Here is a 21,420-nt window from a genome sequence, read left to right on the forward strand (position 1 = left end):
AAATTTCTCCTGTTGAGAAAAGTCACCTGTATATGATGTCAAGATGAAGCAATTTTAATGTAATGCTGGCAGGACTGAAGTTTAGATGTTTTTACTCATTAGTAGGGCTATCAACATGGAGGACAACAGGGCTCCATGTGTCTGTTAAAAACAGGCACCTCCCTGGTGAGGGCAGGGGTCTCCACACACGAGAGCCATGTCAGAACCCTGGGCCAGACTCCCAGGCAGACTGAGTAGGGGATTGCCAAGAAGTCTTAGAAAACTGAGGATGATTCTGACAGCTCCGGACAGAATGTAGCCTATGTCTGGCCTAGTATTTTAAAACTGTCTTCATTATTGTCACAACAGCTTTATCACAGTCTTGTTGGGAAAGCTATTTGCTACGTTGTAGACCACAGTTAGTGAGTTCAGAGACACTGTCCTCCTCTCTGAGCCTATCAGGTCCACTGTCTGCCCTGCACCAGCTGTGAGTTTCCACCAGCTGAGTCACCACGACAGCTGGCTGGCTTCACTGGGGCTTCACCGTAAAACTGGCCCGCCCGCCCTGGGCAGGACCCCACATGACCAGGGTCAACCTGAGTGGCCACCAGGGGAACATAGTGAGTCTTAGGGGTAGGGGTACAGACACCTCTTGTATAAACTGGGTTAGAGGCTGTGAGGGGCCCGTCCTTGCTTCACTCATCACCCTAAACAGGAGACGAAAGAAGACAGCGCCTCACAAGGGAGTGGCCTTGGCCCCACCCCACATGGACAAGCTGGCAAGCTGCACAGGCCAGCGTGCACAGAAAGCCCGAATGGACCTACCCAAAGACCGCTCGTCTGTGTGCGCTAAGGCCAGGCTTTCCATGTACGTGACCAGGGCTTCAAACACAAACTGTTCCACCAGAGCCTCCTCCTCTCTGCAACAGAGAACATGAGTGTCATCTGAGAATCGGAAAACAGCCACGACACAGGGACACAGCAGTGCTGCCAGAGAGAACACACTTGAACTGAATCTGTCTTTAGAAATGGCTCAAATACTTTAAAACAGAAAACAACCTAAAACATCTCAAAGAAGAAAACTTGGCCAAGAACAGACCCAAGAGACATGGCCTTTCGCGACAAGAACCCTCCTCCGCCTGTGGACCTGCTCACAGCACGGGACCCTAAACCACTGTTCTGACCACAATCCACGCATCTCCAAAACATTACATGTAGCAGAAAAGAAGATCCGGTCCTACATTCATCCTTTTAAAGCAACTTCAAAAGCTCTCTACCCATTCAAAAACAAGTCCACTCTGGGCCTTTCACAGGCGTACCCACCACATATAACAGTTACACGCACCACCACCATCTCTGGAAGATCCACTGACAGCTGACTTCTGGGGGGTCTGGGCACAGGTCAGCCTGCCCCTGGAAAATCTGTTCCTCTGACACAGGACAGGGAATGATTGTGTACACACTGCCAGGCAGAGGCTCGCAGTCTCACAGGTGTTCCAGCTTGTGACCAAGTGCACAGGCACCGCTCCCCTCTCTGGGAAGGGGTGTTTTCCCAGAACCACAGTGAGGACCAGGGTGAGGAACCAGAGTGAGGACGAGAGTGAGGTCAAGAGTGAGGACCAGAGTGAGGACGAGAGTGAAGACCACAGTGAGGACAGGAGTGAGGTCAAGAGTGAGGACCAGAGTGAGGGACCAGAGTGAGGACCAGAGTAGGGACCAGCAGGGCTAGAGGATGGGGGCATCAGGACAAGACTGCACATTGCTGTCTGGTTTGGCAGGAATATTACCCTAATTTTTTTTTTTTTTAATTTGAATCCTAGAAGGGGATCCCAGAAGCCTCTTATGTTTCCACAGGCCCCTCATCTTCCACATGCACAGCCTGTCACACACCCAGATTTGACACTGAAAATACAGGCTGTGGGCAAAGGCGTGAGGCAGGATGGAACATGGATGTCAGAGCAGGAAGAAGAGGTTCCCCTGAAGAGCATCGTGTGGTCAAACTGCCAGAGCTGGAGTCAATCTCAGAGGGCCAGGGTGACTACAGTAGTTTTATCTTAAACAAAGGACAGTAGGACAAAAACCAAATCCATTTAAAGTAGTGAGAAGAGAAATGACAAGACAAATGATCCCTAAAACTGTGCTCCCCAAAGAAAGATTTCCAGAACGGCCCTGGAGCATGCGGGAAGGAAGCGTCCAAGCCTGTACTCATACCGTCCAACACACGACACCCCCAACACAGCTCCCTCGGCATCTTCTCTCAGAGCCACTTGGAATGCGGCCCAGCAAACCCAGGTATCCGAAAAAGACAGCAACAGGGTAAAGGAACAAGGTCTCACCAGAACAGGGAGGAGAGGGGCGGATGGGGAGGGGAGAGTCGCAAACGGGGAGAGGGGAGCACACAGGGCCAGAAGCAAGTCAGACAGGGCGGAAAGAAGGGCTGGACAAGTCTCGAAACCCAGGGGATGCTTCCAGCCTGGCACTCCTCCAGGACTGCTTCAGCTATTCAGGGTCTTTGTGGCTCCCCACACGTATTAGGATTGCTGGTCCTATTTCTGTGCAAACAGCCATCAGGGTTTAGATAGGGACAGCATTGCATCTCTCGACTTGTGTGGGAGGTGTGGAAATTTTAACAATATTAATACTTCCAATCCGTGAGCACAGAACAGCCTTTTATCTATTGGCATCTTCTTCAGTTTCTGTCATCAGCGTCTTACAGTTGTCAGTGTACAGGTCTTTCACCCCTTGGTTAAATTTATTCCGAGGTATTTTATTCCTTTTGATACAACTGTAAATGAGACTGCTTTCTTAATTTTACTTTCTGATTGTTCGTTATGAGTACACAGAAAGGCAACAGATCTTTCTGTACTGATTTTGTATTCTGCAACTTTACTGAGTTTATCAGTTCTAACAGTTTTATTGGTGGAGTCTTTAGGGTTCTCTATGCAAACTGTCATGTCATCTGTGGACTTTCCTGGTAGTCCAGTGGTTCAGAATCCGAGGTTCCACTGCAAGAGGTGCAGGTCTGGTCCCTGACTGCAGAACTAATATCCTACACACCGTGTGGTGTGGCCATCTGTTTTAAACATTCTTATGTACAGAGAGGTTTCACAACTTAAAAAACTAAAAAAAAAAAATATCAAAATACCAAGGGCATTTTTCACAGAACTAGAACAAATAATTTTAAATTTTGTATGGAAATGTAAAAGACCCCAAATAGCTGAGACAATCTTGAGAAAGAGTAACAGAGCTGTAGGAATCACACTCCCTGAGTTCAGACTATACTGTACTGTAATCAGAATGGCCTGAGACTGGCACAAAAACAGACGGACAGATAAACAGAACACAGCAGAGAGCCCAGAAATAAAACCATCCAGTTATGGTCAGTCAATCTATGATAAAAGAGGCAAGAATATACATGCAGAAAAGATAGGGTCTTCAATAAATGCTGTTGGGCAAACTGGACAGCTACCTACAAAAAATGAAATCAGAACATTCATTCTCTAAAAACATATTAAAAAAAACAAAATGAATTAAATACCTATATGTAAGGTCTTGAACAGACTTTAAAGACTGCATATGTGACTGTATATGCAGTCATATGTAAGACTGCAAAACATAAAACTCCCAAAAGAAAATACAGGCAGAATACTCGTTGACATAAATTGTAGCAATATTTTCTTGGATCTGTCTCCTAAAGCAAAGGAAACAAAAGCAAAAAGAAACAAATGGGGCCTAATTAAACTTAAGCTTCTGCACAGCAAAGGAGGCCATCAACAAGACAAAATGACAACCTACACAACAGGAGAAAACATCTGCAAGTGATATGATAAATATGGGTTAGTATACAAAACACACAGACACCTCAGGATCAAAAAGCAGCCCCTTTAAAAATAGGCAGAAGACCTGAACAGACACTTCACCAAAGGAGACACACAGATGGCCAACAGGAACATGAAAAGACGATCAACATCATTAAACATCTGGGAAATTCAATCAAAAGCACAATGACATATCACCTCACACCCGTCAGATAACTATCACCAAAAAGACCAGAAATAACGAGTACTGCTGAGGACGTGGAGAAAGGGGGCCCTTGGGTACTGCTGGTGGGAATGTAAACTGGTACAGCCACCATGGAAACAGCACGGAGGTTCCTCGAAACATTAAAACTACAACTACCATGCAACCCAGCAACTCCACTCCTGGGCATATACCTGAGAAAACTGTAATTCGGTAAGATAAAGGCACCCCAATGCTCACAGCAGCACGAATCACAACAGCCAAGACAGAGACAGCCTAAGTTTCCACTGACAGATAAAAGGATGAGCAAGATGTGTATATAGACAATGGACTATTATTACACAGCATAAAAAAGAATGAAATAATGCTATTCACAGCTGTATGGCTGGACCTGGAGAATTTTATGCTTAGGGAAGCAGATCAAAGACAAATATCACATAATATCACTTGTATGGGGACTTTAAAAAATAAAACAAACATATGTACATAACAAAACAGAAACAGACTCTCAGATATAAAGAACAAACCAGTGACTACCAGAGGGAAGGCGGAGGGGCAAAACAGGGGTAGAGGAATTCAAGACACACACTGCTAGGTACAACACAGATAAGCAATGTACAATACAGGAATATAGCCAATATTTTATTGTAACTATAAATGAAGCATAACCTTTAAAAACTGAATCACACTGTACACCTAACATTTTACATCAACTCCACCTCAACTAAAAAATTAACAATGACTTCAAACTCCAGTCAATTCTCATACAAACGGGAACATGACCCCACATGCAGATACAGACATCCATCAGTCCACCCGTCCGTCGTATCTCCATCTACCATCCATCCATCTACAATCTATCTACTTACCACCCACCTACCTCCCCCATCCACCCATCATCTCTCTTATTTTAACAACTGCTCCCTCGTCATTATCCAAGTGCCATTTCCTGAGAGAAGCTATTCTGACTAAATGAGGTCTGATGATTTGTTATAAGATCCTTTAGTAATCATGTACCCCTACTTAATTTTTCTTTTTTTTCCTCTGCACAGCATAGCTCATAGGACCTTGGTTTCCCCACCAGGGGTCGAACCTGAGCCCTCAGCAACGGAAGCATGGAGCCCTAACCACTGGGCCACCAGGGAATCCCTTATACTACTACTGAAAGCATTGATTTCAGCTACAAATTTTACCTTTATCTATGTGACTATCACCTGCCTCGCTTTTTTAAATACAACCGTCACAAAGCGCTGCATCTTTGTACCTCCCACATCTGGCACGGAGCCTGGCACACGCAGTCTAACTTAGCAACCAATGCTCGATGAAGGAACAAGCCAGCGTCGCCATGACCTTAGGTCAGGGACTATCTTTTCCATGGACCATGAAACAGCCTCTTCCCCGGTGTCCTGGCACTCAGACCACTCCCCACACAGCTGCTGGCAGGTGAGCTTTAGGACAAGTCCAACTGTGTTCCCTGCTCCCATGACTCCGGGCCTGGCCATGACCTTCAGATCTTAGCTCTACAGAGAGGCCCGGGGCCAGCCTCACTTCACTCACATCAGCACCTCAATCCCCACAGCAAGGAAGAGAAAATGTGTCTCCTCAGACCCCCGTCCATCTCTTATCTCTGCCTGTCTCTCTGACCTGGGCCTGGGCCTTTGCACACGGCTCTAGTCTCACTCCCAGTGTAACCTACTCACCCTGTGTCAGACTCCTTTACATGCTTCACAAGTCTCTTATGACGTCTTTTGTTGCACTTTCCAGACTGTGTATATTAAGCATGAATGTAGTTCTCAACACTTTCTGAGCCTCTTCTTGAATGCAAACAGCATTTTAATTCATTATTTAATCCCCAGAAAACAGCACAGTGTCCAGAATATAAGTTTTCACTAAGTGCTTGATACATGATTACATGGATGCATAAACAGCAAGTCACTTCACAAAATCACTACTGGAAACGTAAGAACCTTTACACTCTTCCAATCATGGGACTCCTGAACTCCCTGTAAATAGTATTACTCTTCCCGTGCCGCTCCCCCGCCCCAGTACCCCAGACAGGGAACTTACGCACCTGAACTCCCTGTAGATATTATTAAAAGCAAGCGATGCTCCCAGTCTTTTGAAAGCATTGGGGTGAAGTGCAAAGCTGTATAGTCGCTTGAAGAGTGACTTGGTGTTTACTGGACTGTTCTCCTGCTGCTGCGGTGTTGTCTGCTTAATGGACCATTTGAGGAATTCCCGAATACACCGACCACAAAAATCTCTTAAAGTGCTGTCCACAGGGTCCACAATTCCATCCTGAAACAAAGCATAAAGTGACAGCTGAGTACCCTGAACATAACTGGAGCACCTTATGGGAACGAATTTAGAGCTCAATTCAGGAACAAAGAGACACTAGTCAAGGGGCTTTGCAGGAAGCATCTAGACTCTAATAACAAACTCCTTTGACAAAACGAAACTGTCTTTTACACAGACTAAGGAGCTGAAACATTTGTAAGAAGAGAGAGAATACTTTAATTATATATCAACAAAGCAGTCTCTCGTTCCCTGAATAAACACAATGGCTGCATCCTGAACCTTCTGCTGCTGATTCTACCTGTAACAGCACCTGGGATGCTTATCTACTGAGGATGAAGAAAAGACCTTGCAAGTCTCGAGGAAACTGAAATGCTACACAAAGAAAAATCTGACAGATGCGGTTCTGAAAATATAACTTTCTGTCGGAGCATGCTCCACAATGGTATGGTCTCTGAAAGTGAAGTGAAAGTTGCTCAGTCGTGTCCGACTCTTTGCGACCCCATGGACTATACAGTCCATGGAATTATGCAGGCCAGAATAACGGAGTAGGTAGCCATTCCCTTCTCCAGGGGATCTTCCCAACCCAAGGACTGAACCCAGGTCTCTCATGTTGCAGGCAGATTCTTTACCACCTGAGTCACCACCGAAGCCCACGGTCTCTGAACACCTAGAAAAAACTGCCTAGGAAACTTGAGTGTTTGTTTCCCTCTTTGATCCACAAAGGAGAAGTTTAACCTGAGAAAGTACTCAGAAAATGAAAAAAGAGGATTCTAACACAACTGGTTCCTTGCCATACACAAAATCTCTGATCACAGTCCCAACCAGAGTCAAGGAGGTGATGGTCACACACAGCAGAAATGGCAGAGGCGCGGACGGGAGAGACACATGGGTGCTGGAGCCCGCACCGGCTCTCACCTCCACAACAAGCTCTCACCTCCACAACGAGCTCTCACCTCCACAACCAGCTCTCACCTCCACAACCAGCTCTCACCTCCACAACCAGCTCACATTACATTTCCATTCTCACCCTGACTTAAACTGCCTTCAGTGATCAGCTAAGACAGCGACTTTAGAAACAGCGGAATAAATCCGTCTGCTTGAAATATCCACAAGTGAAACTGAATTAACTGGATCTGTCACAGGCAGCTCCACCACCAGACCCTGCTGGAAGTAAACCACAGCTGTACTGATGCCACCATCCTAACTACAAGTGTTCAATGATGCCCACCACCCACACGTGACCTCTAGTCGGGGGCCTCTGTGAGTAACGACACGCTTGTCAGTGACGCCAGGACGGACCTGGGCCAGCAGGGACGGATGGCAGTCCTCCAAGTGATGACGCTACTCACTCAACAGAGTGACACAGAGACTCAAAGAAAGCAGTTTTCAAAAACACAGAACTAGAGGATTTTCGTTTGGACAAATGTGCTATGAGTTCAACTGGGGATTTTGACTTCAAAGTCAGCATATGAGAAAATAAAAGTATGGGTTGATATACTGGTAAAAATCACTTAATATGACATTTAAAGAAATCACATGTATTTGTACAAGTTACTTGTACAAGTTCAGAAAATGAAAATAAAATAAGTGTGGAAAGACAGTAAGGCTTTAGCTGACCACTGCCTTCTGCCTCCGTGAGCGAGACCACAGCCCAACAATGCCACCTCCAGTGGCTCAGGACCCTTGTATGTAAACGCTGAGCTGAGATTTTTAGGGGTTTTGAGGAACTGAATCTGAATGCAGGAGAAAATGGGACAAGCTCAAATAATTCCTTTTACTCTTAACTATTATACCAGAGACATGTTTTTAAAAACAAGAGGATACTGCAACTCTGATAAAAGTCCAGAGACATTCCTGCTGTTCACCCTTTCCACCCTCCAAACACACATACACACACATAGTCCCTCAAAGTAGATGAAGTTTGTCATGTTTATAGTTATCCTCCCAAAACAAAGCAAAAAAATCTGTTTGCATGCAGCTATTTAAAAGTATCACTTAAGATAATAAATATGGCACCACATTCATTAAATGGTGTCTCACCGATTATCTAAAACAAAAGAAAAAGATGATGGATCTAGCGAGATGCTACATTCTGACACCCCGATGGGCAGCTTAAGATACTGAACACTGACCACACAAGCCAGTCAACAAGAATGGCAGGAGGGGATCACACTCACCAGTATTGCCTCCAGCAGGGCAACCGTGTCCTGACTCTCAAACTTCTTGTTGTTGGTGAACCAGTGAATCAGCTGCATGACCAGAGGTTCATATAGCTGCCTTGTCACCTGGAAGAGCAAGACCATCACAATTCACTTCCTTCATGCTGATCTTATAGCAGAGAAAGTTCCATTTCTATGACAGAAGCAAAATTAAGCAATACCACTAGTGTGGTTATACCAGTGTCCTTCTCCAGCTAAATTCTGTGACGAACATGATCTAACTTATCCCCTCCTAAGAGGCCTACAAAAAAAAATCATGTGTCCCAGGAGTCATTGTTCCTCTCCTAAGCAGGGCAATCAGGGTTGACAGCGAAGGCTTCCCACACCTATCGTATTAACCTGGTCCTGAGCGTGCACAGGAGGCGGTCCGTTCCCACATCCTCCGCGGACACGCTTCCACACGCATCACAGAAGAGGCACTCCCCCATCCCCAGCTAGAAGAAGGGAGGCAAGTCTTCACTCTATGGCATCCCAGTTTCTTATCCTAAGTGGCTCAAATGTAGACACGGTCTCTCCAGGACCCAGACAGCCTGCTGGCCTCTGGGTTTCACAGTTCAGGCCTGGGGAGAAGCTGCAGTGTCCTTTTGGATCAGAGCAATCTCCTGAGACACGTGGTTATGCGGCTAGTCCCCTTTCTCTACGAGGAGTAAATGCTCACAGTCCAAGTGAAGGCGAACATCCTCCGTGTTCAGATCTCTCTCCTCTGTGTCTTACAGGCTGGCCCCACAGGCGCCCCACACAGTCCAGGGACTTTTACTTCCCCAGTGATACTGTGCTCAAGAAGGAAGCACTTGGTATGCACACCACATCAAAACTCACGTGCATGTCTTGGGGCTCAGGCTAAACAGGTCCTCTTGTACCCAGATATTTCTCCGAAAATTATCTTCCTAAACTTGAAACAATTTTAGACTAAATCAAAGTAAAAGAGTCCTACCTTTCAGTTTGGAAATTAACCTGGTCTTAAAGGGTTACTTTTTTGTTTTCAAAAAAATTATTTTGCATTCCTAGTACATAAATTATATATAGGTACATACATATTCCTTATAGAAAATGTAGAAAACCATCCGTCTATAACCCTACATCCAATGTAGGGCTTGAATGTAACCACTGTTAACATTCAAAATCACTGTTAACACAATACATTTCTACACTTAAATATATGAATATACTCGACTGTAAAAATACACACTTTTGTAACCACTTTTTCTCGTCTGAATACTTTTCACATAAACACATGGGCTGTATCTGTATGTTTATAGAGGCCCAGCATCTCCTGTATGGACGCAGCAGGACCTATTGCTAGAAACACAGGTGGTTCACAAGTGTGACAGCCACGTGCACACGCTCTGAATGCCTCTCTGGACGAGCATGGCATCCGTACTCCCTCCTGCCAGAACCACAGACCTCTTCCCTACTGGCCTGGCAACACTCAGTTCAGTTCAGTTTAGCCGCTCAGTCATGACCAACTCTTTGCTACCCCATGGACTGTAACAAGCCAGCCTTCCCTGTCCATTACCAACTCCCTGAGCTTGCTCAAATATACGTCCATCGAGTTGGTGATGCTATCCAACCATCTCATCTTCTGTCATCCCTTTCTTCTCCCGCCTTCAATCTTTCACCAGGATCAGGGTCTTTTCAAATGAGTCAGTTCTTCACATCAGGTGGCCAAAGTATTGGAGCTTCAGCTTCAGCATCAATCCTTCCAATGAATATTCAGGACTGATTTCCTTTAGGATGAACTGGTTGGATCTCCTTGCAGTCCAAGGGACTCCCAAGAGTCTTCTCCAACACCACAGTTCAAAAGCATCAATTCTTCAGTGCTCAACTTTCTTTATAGTCCAACTCTCATATCCATGCATGACCACTGGAAAAACCATAACTTTGACTAGATGGACCTTTGTTGGCAAAGTAATGCCTCTGCTTTTTAATATGCTGCCTAGGTTAGTCATAGCTTTTCTTCCAAGAAGCAAGCATCTTTCAATTTCATGGCTGTAGTCACCATCTTCAGTGACTGGAGTGCAAGAAAATAAAGTCTGTCATTGTTTCCATTGTTTCCCCAACTATTTGCCATGAAGTGATGGGATCGGATACCATGATTTTAGTTTTTTGAATGTTGAGTTTCAAGACAGCTTTTCACTCTCCTCTTTCATTTTCATCAAGAGGCTTTTCAGTTCCTCTTCACTTTCTGCCACAAGGGTGATGTCATTTGTGTATCTGAGGTTATTGATATTTCTCCTGGCAATCTTGATTCCAGCTTCTGTTTCATCCAGCCTGGCATTTCACATGATGTACTCTGCATATATGTTACATAAGAAGGGTAACAATATACAGCCTTGATGTACTCCTTTCCCAATTTGGAACCAGTCTGTAGTTCCATGTCCAGTTCTAACTGTTGCTTCTTAACCTGCATAAAGATTTCTCAGAAGGCAGGTAAGGTGGTCTGGTATTCCCATCTCTTGAAGAATTTTCCACAGTTTGTTGTGATCTACACACACAAAGGCTTTGGCGTAATCAATAAAGCGACACTAAACACTGGCAACACTAAAACTAAACACTGCCAATTTTTAAATTATTTGACAATGACTACAAAAAAATATAATTTTGAATTTCCTTATTTACTAAAAGGTTGAATATTTAAAATGTACTTAATTGGCCACACGTATTTCTTTGTTCATGACCTTCCCATTTTTGTTCTTTATCCATTTGTCCATTTTAAAATCTTACGTTCTTTAGCACAAAATTGCAAAAAGAAATTTTCCACTTTATACTGTTGTTCAGTTCCCAAGTCATGTCCAACTCTTCACGACCCCATGGACTGCAGCATGCCAGGCTTCTCTGTCCCTCACTGTCTCATGGAGTTTGTTCAAATGCATGTCCATTGAGCCAATGATACCATCCAACCATTTTGTCCTCTTTCACCCTCTTCTTCTCCCTTCAATCTTTCCCAGCATCGGGATCTTTTCCAATGAGTCAGCTTGTCTCATCAGGTAGCCAAAGTATTGGAGCTTCCAATATCAGTCCTTCCAATGAGTATTCAGGGTTGATTACCTTTAGAATACACTGGCTTGATCTCCTTGCTGTCCAAGAGACTCACCCACATTAAATACATATATATCAAAATTGTGGGTTTTGCGTCATTCAGCAGTTTTAAACACTGATCAAATCAATATACTAATAATTTTCTTCCACATATCTGCCTTCAAATCTTGTATGAAAATCTCCCTTTCTACACAAACTTTACAAAGACACCTACAATGTAATGATAAAGTCCACAAGAGTAGCAGAACTGCATTTTAAATAAAAGAATTTCTGAACACTGTGACCCTACTTTCTCTATAAAACAAAATTTATACATATGTTTGTAAGAATGTGTTTTACTAAGATCTCAGGGAAGCTTCTCAGGTTTTCTGCAGAGGATGACATGCCTTTTCCTGGGGAGTGATGGGGGGCACGGGGTGATGGTGGGGAGTTTACTTTTAGCAACCTATGTTTCCATATTAATATATTTTACCAGTGAAAAAGACCATCCCTATCCAAAGATTCACACAGGCTATAATTCATTACATTTCTCTCTCATATCTCCAGTTTGTTTTTCCTTCTGTATCTTTTAAATCTGAAATTAACCTTTCATATGTTAATAACTCTAAAAGAATATACTAAACGGTCCATTTCTCACTGACCCAGAAAACCCCATGCACCACACATACTTGATGTGCACACGGGGGCCCACGTGTCCACTGCCAGAGAGCCCCACTGACACCTGTGCAGTAGTCCAACCACTATACTCAGAGTGTCATCCTCCTGATGTCTGCGAGGGCAGGACTCCCTCCAGGACTTGACCCGCCCACAAGTTTTGGGGGTTAGGTTCAAGCAATTATTCTTTCAGACTGCTTTTCATGTTCAAAATGAAATACTTTCAGGATTTTTGCTGGAAGGATACCAAACTTACTGAAGGATTTGAGGAAGATTCAGCCTTTTTTCAGTATTAATCCTTCCTTCTTGCCAAGTCATGCAGTATGTGGGACCCTCGTTCCCTGACCAGGTGTCAAACCTGGGCTCCACCAGTGGAAATGCCAAGCCCTAAGCACTAGACCACCTGGAAATTCCCTCAGTACTGGTTCTTCAGGCACACATCACATTCATTTTATATTCATAAAATACACGAGTGCCTGGCATGTTAAAGTTTATTGCTAGATGCTTTCTGTATTTATTATGGCTGGACCACGTGGTCTGCGGGCCAGGGACTAACCTGCACCATAGCACTGAAAGTCTGGAATCTGTCCACTAGACCACCAGGGAACTCCCCCGGATGCTGCACTATATTCTTTGATGCTGTTATGAACGGCATACTGTAGACACATTTCCCAAGGGGTCAATACTAAAATATGAGCTATATTAAAACACTGATATATGAGAGTCCTATTTTGTAATTCATCAGCTTTCGCCTTCATTGATTCTTAGAGAGTTTTTACAAACTGTATTCAAAAAAGTAACTTCTTTCTTCCTTTCTCGGACATCCATGCCCTCAGGGACCGCGTGGCCTGATGAGAGACACAGACAGCAACCCCCACAAATAAATTCCTAGACACACGTAAAGCCGTTCTGAGAACAGGCTGCCCACAGGCCCTGCTCTGGGTGTAGAGTCACGTCTCACCACATCTCAACCTAGGCCCAAACAGAGGCAGCACAGTGCTTCAAGGCTGGGGGCAACCCAACTGTGTCATTCAGGTAAATGACATTTTAAAGGCAAAAGTAAACTATTCCTGGCTTGCCAACACAAATATTTTTCTGGCCTATATGGAGAGAATCACCACGAAAGAAATCTACTGTGGTAAATTTCTAGTTTTACCCCCAAATTCTATTTAATCACTGCATCTCACTGCACTGCTGGACTGTACTGGTTCACATATTCCAAGGGACTTTCCATCCATGTTTATAAGTGGGTTTTTCATTTTCTTTTTTATGTGTGAACCCTCTATTGCTTCACAAAATAAAGTGAGAACTTGAATGTTTTCTGTGTCCCAGCACCAAAGGCTGTTACCTGTCCACAAAGCCACAAGGAAAGAGCACCCTGCCAGTATCTCCGAGCCCCCTGACTGCTGGCCACGGCTTCCCCCACCTCCCCTCCGTGCAAGACCATGAGCGCTGACATCACAGGGCCAATGGCACACACAGCCTCAGATGCCACAGCAGGGACTCTTTCCAAACCCTGTGGCACATGTTTAGGGACTGCGGGCGCTTTGAGAAGTCCTGAGTCCCAGGTCCTATCTGGAGGTGGGAGGGCAGCACCAGGCAGCAGGTTTCAAGGATGTTAAGAGTCGTCCCAACATGCAACAAGCTGAGATGATCACTGGACCTGATGCGACATTTTTCCAAATTCTATAACTGTTTCAAATTCATGATCATGCACTGACCTGGTCTACGTCACACGCCAGTCGAAGCAGCACAGGAAATGTGCGCTTATAGAGCTGGTACATGGGTGGGGGGCCCTGACCACCGTCAGGCATCTGAGTGGCTTTTCCCAGCATAAACATAACCACACTGTGCAGAAGTTCACAGGCCGCAACCTGAAACAGACCAGGGGTCCAACAAAGGTCAAGAGCAGTTTGAAATGCTACAGAACGCAGCCCTTTAAAAAGGTAAACCTGTGCAGCAGATAACTATCCCACCCACATATGAACTAACATTAAGCAACACTTCCTGTTGTATAAGATTAATGCTTCTGTTCACTCTGCTCTGGAGCCAAGAGCTGAGAACTGAGACGTAAAAGATCCAGGCACTGGGACTAACACATTCATAAGAGACAAAGTCCCATAGTGCCGTATCACAGAACACAGCTCCATTTGTGAGCACGCTTTAACTGTTACTTCCTGAAAATCTATTTTTAATGAACAAAATGTGGAAAGGTACAAATTAATAGAAAACCTTGAGATCTTCTGTTTTGAATCTCCCAACTTGAATAGAGAATCGAGCACAGACTAAAAAATCCCTTCTCAACACCCTGTGCCCTGTGTTCTCTACGATGAAGAATTCTAGTGCGTTAATGTTTTATCATCTATTCAGACTCTTTAGGTTTAATTTCCATTTTCCAAGGATACCGACTTCTGATAACTGAGCAGTTTCCCCATCACTAAGCTAGAGAAAACACAAAGCCCATGAAACACAACACATGTCTCCTAAGGAGCACGCAGCTGACCGCGGTGAGTGATGAGTGAGTACCTTGGTGTGTCTGTCACCTGCCGAGAGTGCCAGCTCTGTGACACGTGGCAGGAACAGGTCCAGGTGAATGATGGGCTTCATGTCCACGAAGGGCACTGCGAAGCTGAGCCTCCTCTCTCGGTCCCAAGCCACACAGCCCCTGGCCCGCTCCTCGGGGGACGCCGCTGTAGGGGAGATGCCGGTCAGCCCTCCTCCCCTCACCGGGACGGCCCTGGCCCACCTCCTCCTGGTCTGTTTATCACACACACGCGGCAGCAACATCAGAAACCACCACACGCTGTTTCTAATCTGACTGAAAGTCAGATTATTTTTAAACAAGTCTAATAGTCTGGAATGTTTAATTTTCAATTTTAGTTAAGTTACTCTTCTGTGAAAAAATGATAAATGAACAATACTTTCATTAAATAGTTCCTCTTTAAAACACATATTTTTCTAATATACGTTCTAACCACTGAAATGCCAAAATCACCAGTACATTTAGGATGAAATTTTAAAACTAAAAATTTTTACTCATCAAAAAACACTAATTCTGATCAAAAACAACCTACAAATATCCAAACATTAACAATATTAGTATTCAAAAAGATAACTCTGAATTCCTGACACGATGTTTAACATAAGGCCTATCCAGCTAGACTCTGCTTAAAAAATGAACAAATGCCAGACCCTGAAGATAGGAACCCACAGGCTTCAGGGCATGGCGGAAGCATTCACTCTCAGAAGACACCGTGACCTGTGTGCATTCAGCTGAGGGGCCCGCATGTCTCAGGGGTTGAGTTACTTTCAGGAAACATCACCTGTTAGCAGGTTTTTGTTGATCTGTCCCCCGAGACGGCCAAGTACTTGCACTACTCGAACCCGTGTTTCTTCTAAGGACAGCGCTTCATTCTGCAAATGTGGTGACAACGAGAAACAACCTTGAGCTCAAAGAAAGACCCTCTCTACCGCTGATGCCTCCATGTCTCCTTATGATCCTCCACGGCACTGCCGTCATTTTACTGCAAAATCATGAAAAGAAGCCACAATTCTCCCACTTTTGCAGCCAATGTCCATTTTCTAGGTCAGCAGTTCCTGTTTCCGGAGTCCTGATACCCTTAAAAAGTACTGAGGATTCCCACAGAGCTTCTGTTAATGTGGGTCGTATTTACCAGTATTTTCTTGTTAAAACTTAGCTTCCCTGGTAGCTCAGACAGTAAAGAATCTGCCTGCAATGAGGGAGACCCAGGTTCAATCCCTGGGTCGGGAAGATCCCCTGGTAGAGGGCATGGCAACCCACTCCAGTATTCTTGCTTGGAAAATCCCCTGGACAGAGTAGCCTGCCGGGCTATAGTCCATGGGGTTGCAAAAAGTCAGCACGACTGATCGACTAACACTTTTACTTTTCATTATTTAAATACTTATCATTTTACTTAAAAACACTGAACCCATGACATGTTAACAAATGACATAGTTTTAGGAAAACTAAGGATGTATTCCAAATAAACAACCTCAGGCAAGTGGTGCTGTTCACATTTTGCGTCTGCAACAGACTTCTGGGCTGCAACTAGAAAAGGGAGGAGGACTTCATAGTTTTTGTAGGAAACTAGGGTTTTCTTCGGAGAAGGCAATGGCACCCCACTCCAGTACTCTTGCATGGAAAATCCCATGGACGGAGGAGCCTGGTAGGCTGCAGTCCATGAGGTCGCTAAGAGTCGGACACGACTGAACGACTTCATTTTCACTTTTCATTTTCATGCATTGGAGAAGGAAATGGCAACCCACTCCAGTATTCTTGCCTGGAGAATCCCAGGGACGGGGGAGCCTGGTGGGCTGCCATCTATGGGGTTGCACAGAGTCGGACACAACTGAAGCGACTTAGCAGCAGCAGCAGCAGGGTTTTCTTTGATACTACTCCAAAACTGAAGCAGTAGTTTCTTAAAGGTTAGTTACAATGTGGCGTGTGAGCCCACATGAGGGAAGTTTATGCAGTCTATTACAGTACAATCCGCTTGCTTTATCTTACACTCGGTTTAGGAATACAATGTTCTGCTCATCTGGAGATAGTCATTCACTGGCAGCAGAGATTCTCAGATGTGCTCCTGAAGTGACAGGCCCGCTCTCTATTTCAGAGAAAACGTCGGCCAGACACTGAGCAGCCAGGAGTCCGTTGCCATGCTTCCAGTAACAGTGGTGCGCATCAGGGAGGCGGCTGCTCGATGCTCCCTGAGGACAACCGCCAGCGCCTCCTGCCCCAGCACACGGGATGGTACACGGTGTGTGCTCAAGGGTCGAGGCTTCGTGACGCTTAAAGGAACCAACAGCCCCACCCACCACTGCACAGTGCAAATAATCACAAGTGAAAACAGTTCTGGCCTCGCACTTTGGGACCCCTGGGCCCTATGCCTGTAAAGAAACGTGCAAAACTAGAGATATTCTCAAGAAACTTTATCTTCTTTTACCTAAATGTGATAAAATAATTTAAAACCATTAGACACCACTTCTAGTTTCATTCAAGTCGCCCAATCAAAAGCTGTCAAGAGAGTAGCCCCCACTTGCCACAAGTAGAGAAAACCCCTTGCAGCAACAAAGACCCAGCACAGCGAAAAATAAGTAAAAATTTTAAAAAGAAATAAATGAATTTCTGATCCTATAACAAAAACTGTCAAAAATAATGAGATCAGAGGAAACTTCCTGAAAGCTTGCAATACCAGTTCTAGATATTAAGTTGCTGCTGCTGCTGCTAAGTCGCTTCAGTCATGTTCGACTCTGTGCGACCCCATAGACAGCAGCCCACCAGGCTCCCCTGTCCCTGGGATTCTCCAGGCAAGAATACTGGAGTGGGCTGCCATTTCCTTCTCCAATGCATGAAAGCGAAAACTGAAAATGAAGTCGCTCAGTCGTGTCCGACTCTTAGCGACCCCATGGACTGCAGCCTACCAGGCTCCTCCGTCCATGGGATTTTCCAGGCAAGAGTACTGGAGTGGGGTGCCGTTGCCTTCTCCGAGATGTTAAGTTACACTAACTCAATTTTCTCTATTTACATCATTTTTATCTCTTACATTATGTGCCACATCTAAAAAAAACCAGTCTTAAGAAATTATCACTGGGAAAAAAACATAAAAACTGCCATGAACTAAACTCGACAAAATGACCTATTTCAGATTTAATCAGTAAATGAGGCAATCTTATACATCAATATCAGTGTGGCAACTGCTTATTTCAAACAAAAAAAACAAGATCAAGACAATAACACGGTTTACATTTTTATCACTAAACATATACTGAAATTATTTTCTTACTGTATACAAATTTATATGTAACAATGATATTTTAAATGAAGATTTTTACTACTCATGAGCATCAGAATCTGATCTCTCCACTATTTAAGGTAAAGAAAATATAAGGATCTCTTACAGATGAAATGTTTTTTGTCCGTTTCAGATGCTTTAACACGTCTTTAGCAAATCCTTTCTGGACAGCCCGAGAAAGCGCTGATACTTCCCAGTTACTCTGGGTCTCATCTGTCAATGGTAAACAGAAGTCAATTTTAAACAGCACTCATTTGTTTAGTTAATAAACACAAGGGGAAAGACACTAGACTACCATACAGAGACATTAAAATCCTAATTTAAAGTACGATTAAAAATGAAATTTCTAAAACAAAAATATTAATGGTGGTTGTCTCAGTTTTAAACACCACTACCAATTAAAAGAAACAGTTTCTTGGAGGGACTTCCCTGGTGGTTCAGTGGCTAGGACTCTGCACTCCCAATGCAGTACTAAATCAGTCCTATTTGAAAAACCAATAAAAATCAGGTGAAATGAGGTCAAAATATAACTTTACTATTGAATTTTCTTATAGTTTTAATCCCTGTTTGATTTATTAAATACGGTTTTCTTTGCAAGACAATAGATTAGAATTTATAAGAAGTTCAAGATGTTTAAGAGTTCTTCCCCTTGAAGATTTTATAAATTTTGCTAGGATATACATGAGTAAGTAACCTCAGTTATACTTATGTCCAATTATACTGAAATGAATTGGAAAGATTACAAAAATACCAACCAAATGTATTTTGAATGCATAATATGTAGAAATACCAACACATGTATTACATTACCATTTTAAGTACACATCAAAACTCTTCTATACTTACCCGATAAGGCTGAAGTTTTCAGATATCCATCAAGGCTAGGCAGAATATCCTTATAATAGGGTTGAATTACATGTTTGCAGATATAAACTGACCATTCTTCCAGGGCATTCAGGCCGGCTTCTGCCAGTGGGGCATAGCTCAGGCCCAGTTTAAAAGCCATCTGTACATGAGAACAAATGAGATAATGAACACCAGGAATTTAGTATTGAGAGAGGGCTCATTAAATGACAAGTTTTCCTCTGTCGGACCCACGCGGGCTGGAGAGAAGGGGCACTGAAGCCCCCTCAGGAAGGCCCGCCCACGCAGGATGTTGGTGGCGGGTGGGGATGGGGGTTCTGACATGTGAGTGCTGCCGTGACTGCCATGTTTCTCAGGAACCACGACCCCCACAAGTGATGTGCCCACCTGCAACGCGGGGACGTAGGCTCTGACGTCAAGTGCGATGATGTCATGTGGCAAGGATAGGACAAAGGTCAAACAGGAGGCCAGGAGTTCATCTTTGTACTGCTTCATCTTAACTGACACCTCGGCAGGGAAGACAAGGTTAGTGCTATGCACCTGAACAGAGCCTTCAGTTCCACCATCGACTACGAAACATCTGATTTGCAAATATGAAAAACGATCACGTGGCCTTTGACACGACCATGTTCATTTAAAAATTAAGTACTTATCTCCAGCAAAAGTTCATGTGTGGAGTACTTAGTTCCCATCATGTGGAAAAGCTAAAGAATCTATGGACCCTGAGTCATCATCACTAAAATTATTGTGAGAAACCTCAGGGGACTTTGGAAGTACAGTGACTTTCTCTGCCAGTGTTTTCAACCCCTCCACCCCCACGTGGATTAAGCAACCCATTTCATCTTTAAATAATATATGATAAGACTGGATAAAGCTTTTGAAAGTTACCTCTTTACCAAATTTTGCAAACAAAGCAAAGCAGGAATGCTTCTCTGGATCCTCGAGAGACTGTTTCTGACTCTTTGGACCAACGCCCTGTCAGATAAAACAGGCAATGAGCTCAGGGAATGATAACCAGATAGTCCCGTGTTCTAATCTGGCGGTTCCCACTGGTCCTTGTGAGGGGACCCATTCTCATTCTGCTGAGGCCTCATGCAGAGAGGAAGACACTCAGGCAGAGGCCCATGAGGAAGCACGTGTGAGGTGGGAGGGGGACCGCTGGCCAGGAGTCCGGGGCCCAAGTCCACTCCCCGTGCCGGTCATCTGACGTGCACGCCTGTGAGCTGAGACAGCTGCTCACAACTAGTGTCCCTGGACACTGACGCGGCCATTCTCCAACCTTAGGCGCCACCAGATCCCCGGGCAGCCTGGGCGCAGCTGCTGAGGCGTGGCCCAGAGGCTCTGAGGACTTGAGTCTGGAAAGGGCGCCAGTGATGCTGCAGGTGGGTGCTGAAGAGCTCACAGCACCAGCCAGATGCTCGCCAGTCAGATCGGAAAATGGGGAAAACGTTCAACGTTTAAACTTTTAAACCGTGTCATCCAACTGCCACTCACATCAGTTTTTCAAAATACAAATAAAAGTAGTAGACTTTAAAACTGCAATATGCTGTACAATATCATATTTTAGAATGTATTTATACACACTCATGTAATCTAAAATACACAAGAATGTTCAATGTCCCTCAAAAAACACTTACCTCAAAATACTTTATCTTCTTGGCATTTCTCACAGCAAGAGAAAGCAGTTTGTAGAAACCACTAATGAGTGGCAACCGTGTAGACTGCAGAATTAACTGGTATGAGAAGGAATGTACCCATGGCCCAAAAAATTCTACATGTTTCTCAGGAAGAATCTCCCTGTAAAAACAAATTTAAAGCTTAACACAGAAATCCTCATCATATACTATTTTTACTCCGCTTTGAAATTGTAAGTGACATAATCAAAACAAAGTCATCATCTGTGACTCCATTATACACCATTTTCAAGTGTATCTGTACTCTTGCTTTGCTGTGCTGTGTTCTGTGCTCAGTCGCTCACTCATGTCCAGTTCTTTGCAGCCCCATGGACTGTAGCCTGTGAGGCTCCTCTGTCCACGGGATTCTCCAGGCAAGAATACTGGAGTAGGTTGCCATTTCCTTCCCAGGGGATCCTCCCAACCCAGGGATTGAACCTGTGTCTCCCGCATAGACAGACAGATTCTTTATTGTCTGAGTCACCAGGGAAGCCCCCTTATTGTCCTTACCTGAGGATCTTTTAAATACAATTAAAAAAATTTTTTTTCAACAGCTATTAGATCTATTTTAAAATTTCATATAAGCTATTTTAGATTTTAAGTCCTACTATTTCATTTCTTGTATCTACTTAAGTGGTTCTCCTATGTCATAGCCAACAATTGATAGTATCTACTCTTAAGTATACAAAACTTTATGAATACCTGCAGAACTCCACCAGGTTGATGAAAGCAGAGAAGTCTTTGGGTTTCGCAGGATGCAGGTTAGCAGCTGGATCTGAGGTCGGGATCACCCAAATGCCAGCAGCTTTGTTTTCATCCTTAAAAATCAGTTGCACCAAAAACATGGTACCGTTCAGTCAT

At 44.2% G+C, this 21,420-nt stretch overlaps 1 protein-coding gene across 4 annotated transcripts in view; it reads right to left on the reverse strand.

The window, feature by feature from the left end:
- The window catches only part of PRKDC (protein kinase, DNA-activated, catalytic subunit), a 126,561-nt gene that overhangs the window by 85,108 nt on the left and 20,033 nt on the right, over positions 1–21,420 (reverse strand). For all 4 annotated transcript variants that reach the window (XR_008702138.1, XM_055545943.1, XM_055545944.1 and 1 more), the window contains 12 exons: positions 21,262–21,377; positions 20,524–20,683; positions 19,775–19,861; positions 19,274–19,393; positions 18,869–19,028; positions 18,129–18,235; positions 15,533–15,623; positions 14,736–14,899; positions 13,931–14,083; positions 8,475–8,582; positions 6,071–6,297; positions 805–899 (listed from right to left, as the gene is read on the reverse strand). Coding sequence is in view for 3 of the 4 variants with exons in the window: in XM_055545943.1 (XP_055401918.1) it covers positions 805–899; positions 6,071–6,297; positions 8,475–8,582; positions 13,931–14,083; positions 14,736–14,899; positions 15,533–15,623; positions 18,129–18,235; positions 18,869–19,028; positions 19,274–19,393; positions 19,775–19,861; positions 20,524–20,683; positions 21,262–21,377 (1,588 nt within the window). In the remaining variant the exon portion in view is untranslated. The remainder of the gene's footprint in view (positions 1–804; positions 900–6,070; positions 6,298–8,474; positions 8,583–13,930; positions 14,084–14,735; positions 14,900–15,532; positions 15,624–18,128; positions 18,236–18,868; positions 19,029–19,273; positions 19,394–19,774; positions 19,862–20,523; positions 20,684–21,261; positions 21,378–21,420) is intronic.

The sequence above is a fragment of the Bubalus kerabau genome, chromosome 14 (genome assembly GCF_029407905.1).
Source record: "Bubalus kerabau isolate K-KA32 ecotype Philippines breed swamp buffalo chromosome 14, PCC_UOA_SB_1v2, whole genome shotgun sequence".
In the NCBI taxonomy this organism is placed as follows: Eukaryota; Metazoa; Chordata; class Mammalia; order Artiodactyla; family Bovidae; genus Bubalus; species Bubalus kerabau.